Source organism: Rhinoraja longicauda, chromosome 8 (assembly GCF_053455715.1).
Source record: "Rhinoraja longicauda isolate Sanriku21f chromosome 8, sRhiLon1.1, whole genome shotgun sequence".
In the NCBI taxonomy this organism is placed as follows: domain Eukaryota; kingdom Metazoa; phylum Chordata; class Chondrichthyes; order Rajiformes; family Arhynchobatidae; genus Rhinoraja; species Rhinoraja longicauda.
This window is the reverse complement of record NC_135960.1, coordinates 35,346,682-35,361,797: the sequence shown is the minus strand read 5'-3', so window position 1 is coordinate 35,361,797 and position 15,116 is coordinate 35,346,682. Positions and strand designations below refer to the sequence as shown.

Sequence of the window (15,116 nt, the reverse complement as noted above, 5' to 3'; positions counted from 1 at the left end):
GAAGGGCCTGAATGAGCCTGCTCCTGCACCTATTGTCTATTGTCTAAGTTACTCGCAGCATGTTGTTTCTATCTTAGGTGTAAACCAGCAACTGCAATTCCTTCTGTATTATAAAGAAGCTAATGTTCCTGTTTGTATTGAGTTTGGTGGAAAATCCAGACAAATCCCTCTATATCTCGCTGCTACTCATTGGGAAGAAGGTCTGAGAGCTTGGTAACAACTATCTCCAAGTTCCTGAACTGATTCTTCTCTTCAACCATCTTCAACTACCCTGCGTGACCCTAACCACAAATCACTCAGTCTGAACAAGAGGCTCTGAATTGAAACATCACTTATCCCTACTTTCCAGAGATGCTGCCTGACCCACCGAGTTTACTCCAGCATTTTTGTTTGTATTTTTTTGTAAAACCAGGCATTTGCAGTTCCCCATGTCCTCCTCTCTGACGTGAATGTTATATAGCAAAGCTGTCATAAATACGTGTGTGGAGGAAAGTGGCTCACTGCCCTTCTTTTGCAAGTGTCATTTGTTATGGGTACGTTATTTGTCACATGTACTGAGGTACAGTGAAATCCATTTTTGTATTCAGTTCAGCTCGCATCACCTTTCATAAGCACTTACTGTAGATACATTATTAGATTAGCATCTCAGGTACAGTACAAGTGCACAGCAGCAGTAACAATGAGACAGTAAATGTAGTCGCCAGTTTGGTGCCATTTTCAAGTTCCATTTGTTGTAAGTGCAGGGATCCTGATCTGACCATGAAGGTCTATGGTCCTGGTGGTGTTGCAGGCTTGGTCCTGGCTAAGCGTAGCCGTTGGTGTCCTCCTCCGCTGCTGTAGGTCGCGTCTGGTCCACACGTGCTCGGCCTCTTTGGATTGACGCTGGTCCAGCCGAGCCCCATGGCAGCTGCATGGCCTCCAAGCGGCCCATTCCACAGGTGAGGCCGTGTGATGGATTCACCCTGCTGTTGTAGGGTAGATCTCCTCACCCGTAATTTCTCTGTGTCCCATACTTCTGTTCTATGAGCCGTCCTCCGATCGTTTCGCGTGCGTTGTCTCTCCTCGTTCTGCTGGCGGCAAGCGGAGTCGAGCTTCGGCTCAACGTCAGGCGGCTGCATCTCCAAAAGATAGTTCACTGTCCATCACTTTGACTGAGGCAACCAAAGAAACACAACCTTCACCAAATGAGGAACAAACCTCAAAATCAAGTTAACATTACAAATAACACCATTCTCGGGGTGAATATCCAAAATCTTTGATCCTGACTCTCTTTCAACCAAGTCATTCTTCACATATGAACTTCACGATGTGCCCCAGTTTAAAAAAAAAAATGCCAATTACCTTTTGATTGCTGCTTGAGTGTTTTGGCTTGGAGCCTCTGTTAAGTATATCTTGCTCTTCATCAGTTGCTGGAATCTCAACAGAATGTTGCATCCTTCATCCTTCTGATTGTTTTGAGGTGACTGTGCCTGTGTTGGACAATGGGAAGATTATCTGGACTAAATTGTCTCTCACAATGCCACTTACAAAGATGCCATCCCTCTCTCAAGTGCTCCATCTCTGCTGCATTTGTCCCACGGTGAGGCTATCCACTCTAGGACATCCTCTTTCTTCAGTAAAGAATGGTTTCACCCTGCTGTCATAGATAGATCTCTCACCTTTAACTTCTGTTTTCGCACAGTTAAGTTCTGGTTCCCCCTTGGCCTATTTGCAACAAGGATAGATTTCCCCAAGATAGACAACAAAAAGATGGAATAACTCAGGGGGACAGGCAGCATCTCTGGAGAGAAGGAATGGGTGATGTTTCGGGTCGAGCCCCTCGCTTCAGAATGGAGAAGGGTTTTGACCCAAAACGTCACACCATTCCTTCTCTCCAGAGATGTTGCCTGTCCCGCTGAGTTACTACAACTTTTTGTGCCTATCTTCCGGTTTTAAACTGCATCTTGGCAGTTCCTTCCTACACTGCAGATTTCCCGATCCCTACTTTTCACCTCATCAGCCGCTATATCCAACATTTAATTCTCTGACATTACTTCCTCCTCTGACATTTTCATCATCAGCCACATCCTCCCATGTCCACCCCTTTCTGTTTTACATAGAGGCCACTCCTCTCACATCTCCATGGTTCACTCATCTATGCCCTCCCCAAATTAGCTCCATCTCCACCAGCTACTTTCCACCGCAACCGCATGAAGATGTAACACCTGTCCAAGCACCTCCCCCCTCACATTGATCCAGGTGAACAGAAGTTCACATGCTGCATCCGGTGCTTTCCGATGTGGCTTCCACTACATTGGGGAGAACTGAGCGCAGACTAAGCGACCACTCACTTAGGCCCGCTGTATCTCCCGTTTGCAATCCATTCTAACTCCTCTTCCCATTCCCATACCAATCTTTCCTTTCTGGGCAAGGCCAGAGTGAGGCCAAACACAAAATGAAGGAACATATCTCATTCTACCCTGGGTAGCTTAACCAATGTCGTGAACAGTGAATCTTGGCTAACAAAACTCCCTCTTCCCCTCCCTAACCCTCTCCCCATTTTCTCCCCATCTCTCTCGGTTCCCCCACCACAGATGCGCATCCATTTCTCCTATTGTCCTGACCGCCCCCGATTGTCCATCCCCCACATCCTCTTACACCTGAAAGCACTTGCACTGGCTTCATATTTCACTTCTCCTTTTCCTCTTGTCTGATACTCCTCCTTGTCTCATCGTTATCTCTTGCCTTTGCCACCCATCTGCCTAACAAAATCCCTCTCACCTGCATCCAACTACCATTTGGCAAGCTTTATCTCACCACCTGCTCTTTTACAGCTTCCAACTCAACATTACGATATATCAGTCTGAACAAGAGTCCTGACCAGAAACATCACCTATCCAAGTCTTTCCAGAGATGCTGCCTGACCCGCTCCGCTCAGTTAATCTGACCTTTCGGATATACAGGACTTTTACGATGTTTCCCTTAATTACTAATTACATTTCCAGTATTGCTTGAAAATCCTGGGCAGTGGACTGATCCTGAATATATTGGACATCACCAATGGAAGCAATGCGTCAGAATCATACTAGGGATATGAGTATAATATACGCACACAAATGACCATTGACATCTTCAGACATGTCCTCAGTTTACAGGAAGCTCACTGATGATCTGATGCTGTGATACTGGCCTGGAGATCGTTGTAGTTTCCTCTCTGGGATGCTTGACATGTTTTGATCCAAAACTGATGATAATGAAATGTTGTTTCTTCCAAAATCACACAGTGTGACGTCTTGCTAATTTTGTCTGGAATCAACAACCACCAAAAATTTATCTCCTGTTCTGATCAATGTAAACCCAACAAATATAAGTTTCTGCATTGTAAATTGCAAATTTAAAAAATAATGATTTCATGTCTGCCACACAACTGATTTCACCACATACCGTGCAAGAAACTCTAAATGTGAACAACTGATCCTTTAATGAATATATTCATTAATAAAGGTGAGAAGAATGTTGTCTCATGGATAGAATAGCTAATCTGTTGACACGGGATTCTCAAATATTAGACACGTTTTCTGTGCAATGAAGTTGTTTTAAATAACCCAGGGGAGATCTATCTCTCTCTCTCTCTCTCTTTCGATCTCTCTCTCTCTTCCCTCGATCTCTTCTCCTTCTCTCTCTCGATCTCTCTCTCCCTCAATCGATCCCTCTCTCTCTCTCGACATCGATCTCGTCTCTCTCTATCTCTCTCTATCTCTCTCTCTCGATTCTCTCTGAAACCCAACAACCAGTCAAATTTAAACAGGCCTCTTACACTGCCTTGAGGACATAAAATGTTGGATGGCACAGAACTTCCTCCAATTAAATGAGAGCAAGTCTGAGGTCATCCTATTCGGCACCTCGCACCCGACTCCATCAAATCGATAACAGGCAGTCTTGGAAGTCTATCCTGCCTAGTCAAACCGCATGTCAAAAACCTCGGCATGATATTTGACTCTGCATTAAAATTTGATAAGCAAGTCAACGCTGTGGTAAAAGCCAGCTTCTTTCCAACTTGGAACCATAGCTAAAATCAAACCTTTCCTCCAATTCGACGACACTAGAAAAAATCATTCACGCTTTCATTTCCTCCCGCCTAGACTACTGCAACTCCCTATACACTGGGATCAGCAATCTCTTCCCTGTCCCGCCTGCAACTGGTCCAAAACGCCGCAGTGAGACTCCTGACGGGTACCTGTAAAAAGGGACCACATCGACACCCGATTCTGGCCTCATCTCCACTGGCTCCCTGTACGGTACAGAATCAACTTCAAGCTCCTCCTATTCACGTATAAAAGCCCTAAATGGACATTCCCCCCCCACATCAAAAATCTTCTAACCCACCTCTCTAACTCCAAGGTCCCTCAGGTCGGCCGACTTGGGGCTACTCACTATCCTGCGGTCTAGAGCTTAAGCTCAGGGGTGACCGCGCTTTTGCAGTCTGCAGCTCCTAGACTGTGGAACCAGCATCCCCTCTCCCTCCATCAGAACTGCCCCCATCCATCGACTCCTTTAAGGTCCCGGCTCAAAACCTATTTCTACTCCCTAGCGTTTGAGGCTCATTGAGGAGGCGCTTGTGAACTGTTTGCGTGCTACTGTATGTTTTCATTTTTTAAAAAATGAGTACCTAATCAGATGTACAGCACTTTGGTCAACGTGGGTTGCTTTTTAAAATGTGCTATAACAAATAAAATTGACTTGACTTGACTTGACTCTCCTCGATCTCTCTCTCGATTCTCTCTCTCTCTCTCTCTCTCTACTCTCCTCTCTCATCTCTCTCATCATCTCTCTCACTCATCTCTCTCTCTCTCTCTCTCTCTCGATCTCTCGATCTTGATCTCTCTCGATCTCTACCTCTCTGTTCACTCTCGATCTCTCTCCTCTCTCGATCTCTCTCCTCGATCTCCCTCTCTCGATCTCCATCTCTCTCTCGATCCTCATCTCTCTCGATCTCCATCTCGGTCTTCATCCCTCTCGATCTCTCTCGATCTCTCTCTCTCTTCGATCTCGACTCTCTCTCCCGATCTCTCTCTACCCGATCTCTCTCTCTCCCGATCTCTCTCTCTCCCTGATCTCTCTCTCATCTCGATCTCTCTCTCTCTTCTGCTCTCATCTCTATCTCGTCTATCTCTCTCTCTCAGATCTTTCTCTCTCTCTCTTCTCTCTCTCGTCTACGTCTCTCTCTCTCTCTTCTCTCTCTCCTCTCTTCTCTCTCTTCTCTTCTCTCATCTCTCTCCTCTCTCATCTATCTCGATCTCTTTCTCTCATCTCTCTCTCTCTCTCGATCTCTTTCTCTCCATCTCTCTCTCATCTCTCCATCCCTCTCTCGCCTCTCTCTCGATCTCGCTCTCTCGATCTCTATCTCTCTCTCTCTTTCTCTCTCTTTATTCTATCTCACTCTCTCTCTCTCGCTCTCTGGATATTTTTTTCTTGTGGAACACTGTTGGCCATCTGATCTCCAGTATTGACCTGACTATATATCCTTTGGCTTTGAGATTGTCTGCCTGTTGTTGGCAAAAGAGGTAAAGGTCCCAAAGTTATGATTTCAGCACGATCCACTAAAATAAGCTAATGTTAGACATAAAATGCTGGAGCAACTCAGCGGGTCAGGCAGCATCTCTGGAGTTGCCTGACTTGCTAAGTTACTCCAGCATGTTGTATCTATCTTAGGTGTAAACAAGCAACTGCAATTCCTTCTTATTATAAAGAAGCTAATGTCCTGTTTGTATTGAGTTTGGTGGAAAAATCCCAGACAAATCCATCTAATCTCGATGCTATCATTGGGAAGAAGGTCTGAGAGCTTGGGAACAACTATCTCCAAGTTCCTGAACTGATTCTTCTCTTCAACCATCTTCAACTACCCTGCGTGACCCTAACCACAAATCACTCAGTCTGAACAAGAGGCTCTGAATTGAAACATCACTTATCCCTACTTTCCAGAGATGCTGCCTGACCCACCGAGTTACTCCAGCATTTTGTTTGTATTTTTTGTAAACCAGCATTTGAAGTTCCCTATGTCCTCCTCTTGACGTGAATGTTACATACAGAGCTGTCATAATACGTGTGGGGAAAGTGGCTCACTGCACTTCTTTTGCAGATTTCATTTGGTATGGTACGTTATTTGACACACGTACAAAGGTACAGTGAAATTCATTTTTATATACAGTTCAGCTCGTATCACTTTTCATAAGCACTTACTGTAAATACATATTAGATTAGCATCTCAGGTACAGTACAAGTGCACAGCAGCAGTACAATGAGACAGTAAATGGAGTCGCCAGTTTGGTGCCATTTTCAAGTTCCATTTGTTGTAAGTGCAGGGATCCTGATCTGACCATGAAGGTCTATGGTCCTGGTGGTGTTGCACGCTTGGTCTGGCTAAGCGTAGCCGTTGGTGTCCTCCGCTGCTGTAGGTCGCGTCTGGTCCATGTGCTCGGCCTCTTGGAGTGACGCCGGTCCAGCCGAGCCCCAGGCAGCTGCATGGCCTCCAGCGGCCCACTCCACAGATGAGGCCGTGTGATGGATTCACCCTGCTGTTGTAGGTAGATCCCTCACCCGTAACTTCTCTGTGTCCCATACTTCTGTTCTATGAGCCGTCCTCCCGTTTCGTGTGCGGCGTCTCTCCTCGTTCTGCTGGCGGCCGGTCGAGCTCGGCTCAACGCCGGCGGCTGCATCTTCAAAGATAGTTCACTGTCCTTCACTTTGACTGAGGCAACCAAAGAAACACAACCTTCACCAAATAAGGAACAACCTCAAAATCAAGTTAGCACCATTATCGGGTGAATATCCAAAATCTTTGATCCTGACTCTCTTTCTACCAGTCGTTCTTCACAATGAACTTCACGATGTGCCCCAGTTTAAAAAAAAATGCCAATTACCTTTTGATTGCTGCTTGAGTGTTTTGGCTTGGAGCCTCTGTTAAGTATATCTTGCTCTTCATCAGTTGCTGGAGTCTCAACGAATGTTGCATCTTCATCCTTCTGATTGTTTTGAGATGACTGTGCCTGTGTTGGACAATGGGAAGATTATCTGGACTAAATTGTCTCTCACAATGCCTCTTACAAAGATGCCATCCCTCTCTCAAGTGCTCCATCTCTGCTACATTTGTCCCACGGTGAGGCTATCCACTCTAGGACATCCTCTTTCTTCAGTAAAGATGGTTTCACCCTGCTGCCGTAGATAGATCTCTCACCTGTAACTTCTGTTTCGCACAGTTAAGTTCTGGTTCCCCCTTGCCCTATTTGCAACAAGGATAGATTTCCCCTAGATAGACACAAAAAGATGGAATAACTCAAGGGGACAGGCAGCATCTCTGGAGAGGAATGGGAGACGTTTGGGGTCGAGACCCTCGCTTCAGAACGGAGAAGGGTTTTGACCTGAAACGTCCCATTCCTTCTCTCCAGAGATGATGCCTGTCTCTCTGAGTTACTACAACTTCTTGTGCCTATCTTCGGTTTAAATATGCATCTGCTCCCCCCTCACATTGATCCAGGTGAACCGGAAGTTCACATGCCGCATCCGGTGCTTCCGATGTGGCTTCCACTACATTGGCGAGACTGAGCGCAGACTAAGCGACCACTCCACTTAGGCCCGCTGTATCTCCCGGTAACAATGCATTCTAACTCCTCTTCCCATTCCCATACCAATCTTTCCTTTCTGGGCAAGGCCAGAGTGAGGCCAAACACAAAATGGAGGAACATATCTCATCTACCCTGGGTAGCTTACAACCCAATGTGTGAACAGTGAATCTTAGCTAACAAAATTCCTCTCCCCTCCCTCCCTCCCTCCCTCCCTAACCCTCCCCCTATTTTCTCCCCATCTCTCTCGGTTCCCCCACCGCAGATACGCATCCATTTCTCCTATTGTCCTGACCCCCTGATTGTCCATCCCCACATCCTCTTACACCTGAAGCACTTGCATTGGCTTCATATTTCACTTCTCTTCTCTTCTTGTCTGATACTCCTTTGTCTCATCGTTATCTCTTGCCTTTGCCACCCATCTGCCCAACAAAACCCCTCTCACTTGCATCCAACTACCATTTGGCAAGCTTTATCTCACCACCAGCTCTTTTACAGCTTCCAACTCACATTACGATATTCAGTCTGAACGAGGGTCCTGACCAGAAACATCACCTATCCAAGTCTTCCAGAGATGCTGCCTGACCCGCTCAGTTAATCTGACTTTCGGATATACAGGACTTTTACGATGTTTCCCTTAATTACTAATTACATTTTCAATATTGCTTGAAAATCCTGGCAGTGGACTGATCCAGAATATATTGGACATCACCAATGGAAGCAATGCGTCAGAATCATATTAGGGATATGAGTAAATATACGCACCAAATGACCATTGACGTCTTCAGACGTGTCCTCAGTTTCGGGAAGCTCACTGATGATCTGATGCTCTGATACTGGTCTGGAGATGGTTATAGTTTCTCTCTGGGATGCTGACATGTTTTGATCCAAAACTGATGATAATGAAATGTTGTTTCTTCCACAATCCACAGTGTGACATCTTGCTAATTTTACCTGGAATCAATACCCAAAAATTTATCTCCTATTCTGATTAATGTAAACCCAACAAATATAAGTTTCTTCATTGTAAATTGCAAATTAAAAAAATAATAATTTCATGTCTGCCACACAACTGATTCACCACATACTGTCCAAGAAACTCTAAATGTGAGCAACTGATCCTTTAATGAATATCTCCATTAATAAAGGTGAGAAGATGTTGTCTCATGGATAGAATAGCTAATCTCTCTCTCGATCTCTCTCTCTGTGGACATTATTTCTTGTGGTCATGCAGAAATGTCCAGAACACTGTTGGTCATATGAACTCCAGTATTGACGTTACTATATATCCATCAGCTTTGAGATTGTCTGCCTGTTGTTGGCAAAGAGGTAAAGGTCTCAAAGATATGATTTCAGCACGATCCAATAAAATAAGCTAATTTTAGACATAAAATGCTGGAGCAACTCAGCCGGTCAGGCAGCATCTCTGGAGTTGCCTGACTTGCTAAGTTACTCCAGCATGTTGTATCTATCTTAGGTGTAAACCAGCAACTGCAATTCCTTCTTATTATAAAGAAGCTAATGTTCTGTTTGTATTGAGTTCGGTGGAAAAATCCCAGACAAATCCCTCTAATCTCGCTGCTATCATTGGGAAGAAGGTCTGAGAGGTTGGGAACAACTATCTCCAAGTTCCTGAACTGATTCTTCTCTTCAACCATCTTCAACTACCCTGCGTAACCCTAACCACAAATCACTCAGTCTGAACAAGAGGCTCTGAATTGAAACATCACTTATCCCTACTTTCCAGAGATGCTGCCTGACCCACCGAGTTACTCCAGCATTTTGTTTGTATTTTTTGTAAACCAGCATTTGAAGTTCCCTATGTCCTCCTCTTGACGTGAATGTTACATACAGAGCTGTCATAATACGTGTGGGGAAAGTGGCTCACTGCACTTCTTTTGCAGATTTCATTTGGTATGGTACGTTATTTGACACACGTACAAAGGTACAGTGAAATTCATTTTTGTATACAGTTCAGCTCGTATCACTTTTCATAAGCACTTACTGTAGATACATATTAGATTAGCATCTCAGGTACAGTACAAGTGCACAGCAGCAGTACAATGAGACAGTAAATGTAGTCGCCAGTTTGGTGCCATTTTCAAGTTCCATTTGTTGTAAGTGCAGGGATCCTGATCTGACCATGAAGGACTATGGTCCTGGTGGTGTTGCACGCTTGGTCTGGCTAAGCGTAGCCGTTGGTGTCCTCCGCTGCTGTAGGTCGCGTCTGGTCCACGTGCTCGGCCTCTTGGAGTGACGCCGGTCCAGCCCAACCCCAGGCAGCTGCATGGCCTCCAGCGGCCCACTCCACAGGTGAGGCCATGCGATGGATTCACCCTGCTGTTGTAGGTAGATCCCTCACCCGTAACTTCTCTGTGTCCCATACTTCTGTTCTATGAGCCGTCCTCCCGTTTCGCGTGCGGCTTCTCTCCTCGTTCTGCTGGCGGCCGGTCGAGCTCGGCTCAACGCCGGCGGCTGCATCTTCAAAGATAATTCACTGTCCTTCACTTTGACTGAGGCAACCAAAGAAACACAACCTTCACCAAATAAGGAACAACCTCAAAATCAAGTTAGCACCATTCTCGGGTGAATATCCAAAATCTTTGATCCTGACTCTCTTTCTACCAGTCATTCTTCACAATGAACTTCACGATGTGCCCCAGTTATAAAAAAAAATGCCAATTACCTTTTGATTGCTGCTTGAGTGTTTTGGCTTGCAGCCTCTGTTAAGTATATCTTGCTCTGCTTCAGTTGCTGGAATCTCAACGAATGTTGCATCTTCATCCTTCTGATTGTTTTGAGATGACTGTGCCTGTGTTGGACAATGGGAAGATTATCTGGACTAAATTGTCACTCACAATGCCTCTTACAAAGATGCCGTTTCGCACAGTTAAGTTCTGGTTCCCCCTTGCCCTATTTGCAACAAGGATAGATTTCCCCTAGATAGACAAAAAAAGCTGGAATAACTCAGGGGGACAGGCAGCATAACTGGAGGGGAATGGGAGACGTTTCGGGTCGAGACTCTCGCTTCAGAACGGAGAAGGGTTTTGACCCGAAACGTTACCCATTCCTTCTCTCCAGAGATGCTGCCTGTCCCTCTGAGTTACTACAACTTTTTGCGCCTATCTTCTGTTTAAACCTACATCTGCTCCCCCCTCACATTGATCCAGGTGAACCAGAAGTTCACATGCTGCATCTGTGCTTCCGATGTGGCTTCCACTACATTGGCGATACTGAGCGCAGACTAAGCGACCACTCCATTTAGGCCCGCTGTATTTCCCAGTTACAATCCATTCTAACTCCTCTTCCCATTCCCATACCAATCTTTCCTTTCTGGGCAAGGCCAGAGCGAGGCCAAACACAAAATGGAGGAACATATCTCATCTACCCTGGGTAGCTTACAACCCAATGTGTGAACAGTGAATCTTAGCTAACAAAATTCCTCTCCCCTCCCTCCCTCCCTCCCTAACCCTCCCCCTATTTTCTCCCCATCTCTCTCGGTTCCCCCACCACAGATGCGCATCCATTTCTCCTATTGTCCTGGCCCCCCGTTTGTCCATCCCCACATCCTCTTACACCTGAAGCACTTGCACTGGCTTCATATTTCACTTCTCTTCTCCTCTTGTCTGATACTCCTTTGTCTCATCGTTATCTCTTGCCTTTGCCACCCATCTGCCTAACAAAACCCCTCTTACCTGCATCCAACTACCATTTGGCAAGCTTTATCTCACCACCAGCTCTTTTACAGCTTCCAACTCACATTACGATATTCAGTCTGAACGAAGGTCCTGACCAGAAACATCACCTATCCAAGTCTTCCAGAGATGCTGTCTGACCCGCTCAGTTAATCTGACTTTCGGATATACAGGACTTTTACGATGTTTCCCTTAATTACTAATTACAGTTTCAATATTGCTTGAAAATCCTGGCAGTGGACTGATCCAGAATATATTGGACATCACCAATGGAAGCAATGCGTCAGAATCATACTAGGGATATGAGTAAATATACGCACCAAATGACCATTGACGTCTTCAGACGTGTCCTCAGTTTCGGGAAGCTCACTGATGATCTGATGCTCTGATACTGGCCTGGAGATCGTTGTAGTTTCTCTCTGGGATGCTGACATGTTTTGATCCAAAACTGATGATAATGAAATGTTGTTTCTTCCAAAATCCACAGTGTGACGTCTTGCTAATTTTGTCTGGAATCAATATCCAAAAAAATTAGCTCCTCTTCTGATCAATGTAAATCCAACAAATATAAGTTTCTGCATTGTAAATTGCAAATTAAAAAAATAATAATTTCATGTCTGCCACACAACTGATTCACCACATACCGTGCAAGAAACTCTAAATGTGAACAACTGATCCTTTAATGAATATCTCCATTAATAAAGGTGAGAAGATGTTGTTTCATGGATAGAATAGCTAATCTGTTGACACAGGATTCTCAAATATTAGACATGTTTTCTGTGCAATGAAGTTGTTTAAATAACCCAGGGGAGATATCTCTCTATCTCTCTCTCTGTCTCTCTATCTATCTCTCTCTCTCTCTCGCTCTATCTCTATCTCTATCTCTCTCGATCTCGATCTATCTCTCTCGATCCATTGATCTCTCTCTCGCTCGATCTCTCGATCTCTCTCTCTCAATCTCTCTCTCTCGACCTCTCTCTGTCTCGATCTCTCTCGATTCTCTCTTTCAATCTATCTCTCTCTCTCTCTCTTTCGATCCCTTTCGATCTCTCTCTCTCTCGATCTCTCTCTCGATCTCCCTCTCTCGATTCTCTCTCGATGTCTCTCTCTCGATCTCTCCCTCTCTCGATCTCTCGATCTCTCTCGATCTCTCTCTCTCGATCTCCCTCTATCGATTCTCTCTCGATCTCTCTCACTTTCTCTCTCTCACTCTCTCTCTGGATATTATTTCTTGTGGTTATGCAGAAATGTCCAGAACACTGTTGGCCATCTGAACTCCAGTATTGACCTGACTATATATCCATCAGCTTTGAGATTGTCTGCCTGTTGTTGGCAAAGAGGCAAAGGTCCCAAAGTTGTGATTTCAGCACGATCCAATAAAATAAGCGAATTTTAGACATAAAATGCTGGAGCAACTCAGCGGGTCAGGCAGCATCTCTGGAGTTGCCTGACTTGCTAAGTTACTCCAGCATGTTGTATCTATCTTAGGTGTAAACCAGCAACTGCAATTCCTTCTTATTATAAAGAAGCTAATGTCCTGTTTGTATTGAGTTCGGTGGAAAGATCCCAGACAAATCCCTCTAATCTCGCTGCTATCATTGGGAAGAAGGTCTGAGAGGTTGGGAACAACTATCTCCAAGTTCCTGAACTGATTCTTCTCTTCAACCATCTTCAACTACCCTGCGTGACCCTAACCACAAATCACTCAGTCTGAACAAGAGGCTCTGAATTGAAACATCACTTATCCCTACTTTCCAGAGATGCTGCCTGACCCACCGAGTTACTCCAGCATTTTGTTTCTGTTTTTTATAAACCAGCATTTGCAGTTCCCCATGTCCTCCTCTTGACGTGAATGTTACATATAGAGCTGTCATAATACGTGTGGGGAAAGTGGCTCACTGCACTTCTTTTGCAGATTTCATTTGGTATGGTACGTTATTTGACACACGTACAAAGGTACAGTGAAATTCATTTTTGTATACAGTTCAGCTCGTATCACTTTTCATAAGCACTTACTGTAGATACATATTAGATTAGCATCTCAGGTACAGTACAAGTGCACAGCAGCAGTACAATGAGACAGTAAATGTAGTCGCCAGTTTGGTGCCATTTTCAAGTTCCATTTGTTGTAAGTGCAGGGATCCTGATCTGACCATGAAGGTCTATGGTCCTGGTGGTGTTGCACGCTTGGTCTGGCTAAGCATAGCCGTTGGTGTCCTCCGCTGCTGTAGGTCGCGTCTGGTCCACGTGCTCGGCCTCTTGGAGTGACGCCGGTCCAGCCGAGCCCCAGGCAGCTGCATGGCCTCCAGCGGCCCACTCCACAGGTGAGGCCGTGCGATGGATTCACCCTGCTGTTGTAGGTAGATCCCTCACCCGTAACTTCTCTGTGTCCCATACTTCTGTTCTATGAGCTGTCCTCCCGTTTCGCGTGCGGCGTCTCTCCGGCCGTTCTGCTGGCGGCCGGTCGAGCTCGGCTCAACGCCGGCGGCTGCATCTTCAAAGATAGTTCACTGTCCTTCACTTTGACTGAGGCAACCAAAGAAACACAACCTTCACCAAATAAGGAACAACCTCAAAATCAAGTTAGCACTATTCTCGGGTGAATATCCAAAATCTTTGATCCCGACTCTCTTTCTACCAGTCCTTCTTCACAATGAACTTCACGATGTGCCCCAGTTAAAAAAAAAATGCCAATTACCTTTTGACTGCTGCTTGAGTGTTTTGGCTTGGAGCCTCTGTTAAGTATATCTTGCTCTGCTTCAGTTGCTGGAATCTCAACGAATGTTGCATCTTCATCCTTCTGATTGTTTTGAGATGACTGTGCCTGTGTTGGACAATGGGAAGATTATCTGGACTAAATTGTCACTCACAATGCCTCTTACAAAGATGCTGTTTCGCACAGTTAAGTTCTGGTTCCCCCTTGCCCTATTTGCAACAAGGATAGATTTCCCCTAGATAGACACAAAAAGCTGGAATAACTCAGGGGGACAGGCAGCATAACTGGAGTGGAATGGGAGACGTTTCGGGTCGAGACTCTCGCTTCAGAACGGAGAAGGGTTTTGACCCGAAACGTTACCCATTCCTTCTCTCCAGAGATGCTGCCTGACCCTCTGAGTTACTACAACTTTTTGTGCCTATCTTCTGTTTAAACCTACATCTGCTCCCCCCTCACATTGATCCAGGTGAACCAGAAGTTCACATGCTGCATCTGTGCTTCCGATGTGGCTTCCACTACATTGGCGATACTGAGCGCAGACTAAGCGACCACTCCATTTAGGCCCGCTGTATTTCCCAGTTACAATCCATTCTAACTCCTCTTCCCATTCCCATACCAATCTTTCCTTTCTGGGCAAGGCCAGAGCGAGGCCAGAGCGAGGCCAAACACAAAATGGAGGAACATATCTCATCTACCCTGGGTAGCTTACAACCCAATGTGTGAACAGTGAATCTTAGCTAACAAAATTCCTCTCCCCTCCCTCCCTCCCTAACCCTCCCCCTATTTTCTCCCCATCTCTCTCGGTTCCCCCACCGCAGATGCGCATCCATTTCTCCTATTGTCCTGGCCCCCCGTTTGTCCATCCCCATATCCTCTTACACCTGTAGCACTTGCACTGGCTTCATATTTCACTTCTCTTCTCCTCTTGTCTGATACTCCTTTGTCTCATCGTTATCTCTTGCCTTTGCCACCCATCTGCCTAACAAAACCCCTCTTACCACCAGCTCTTTTACAGCTTCCAACTCACATTACGATATTCAGTCTGAACGAGGGTCCTGACCAGAAACATCACCTATCCAAGTCTTCCAGAGATGCTGTCTGACCCGC

At 45.5% G+C, this 15,116-nt stretch overlaps 1 protein-coding gene across 1 annotated transcript in view; it reads right to left on the bottom strand.

Annotated features, from left to right (window-relative positions):
• Window positions 1-3,206: 3,206 nt before the first annotated feature.
• LOC144596249 (uncharacterized) overlaps window positions 3,207-15,116 on the bottom strand; it is a 127,493-nt gene continuing 115,583 nt past the window's right edge. Inside the window, exons 28-33 of the mRNA XM_078404460.1 lie at window positions 13,992-14,117; window positions 11,614-11,802; window positions 10,285-10,410; window positions 8,364-8,552; window positions 6,900-7,025; window positions 3,207-3,285 (exon numbers count right to left, since the gene is read on the bottom strand). Of these exons, the coding sequence (XP_078260586.1) occupies window positions 3,256-3,285; window positions 6,900-7,025; window positions 8,364-8,552; window positions 10,285-10,410; window positions 11,614-11,802; window positions 13,992-14,117 (786 nt within the window). The 3' untranslated portion in view covers window positions 3,207-3,255. The remainder of the gene's footprint in view (window positions 3,286-6,899; window positions 7,026-8,363; window positions 8,553-10,284; window positions 10,411-11,613; window positions 11,803-13,991; window positions 14,118-15,116) is intronic.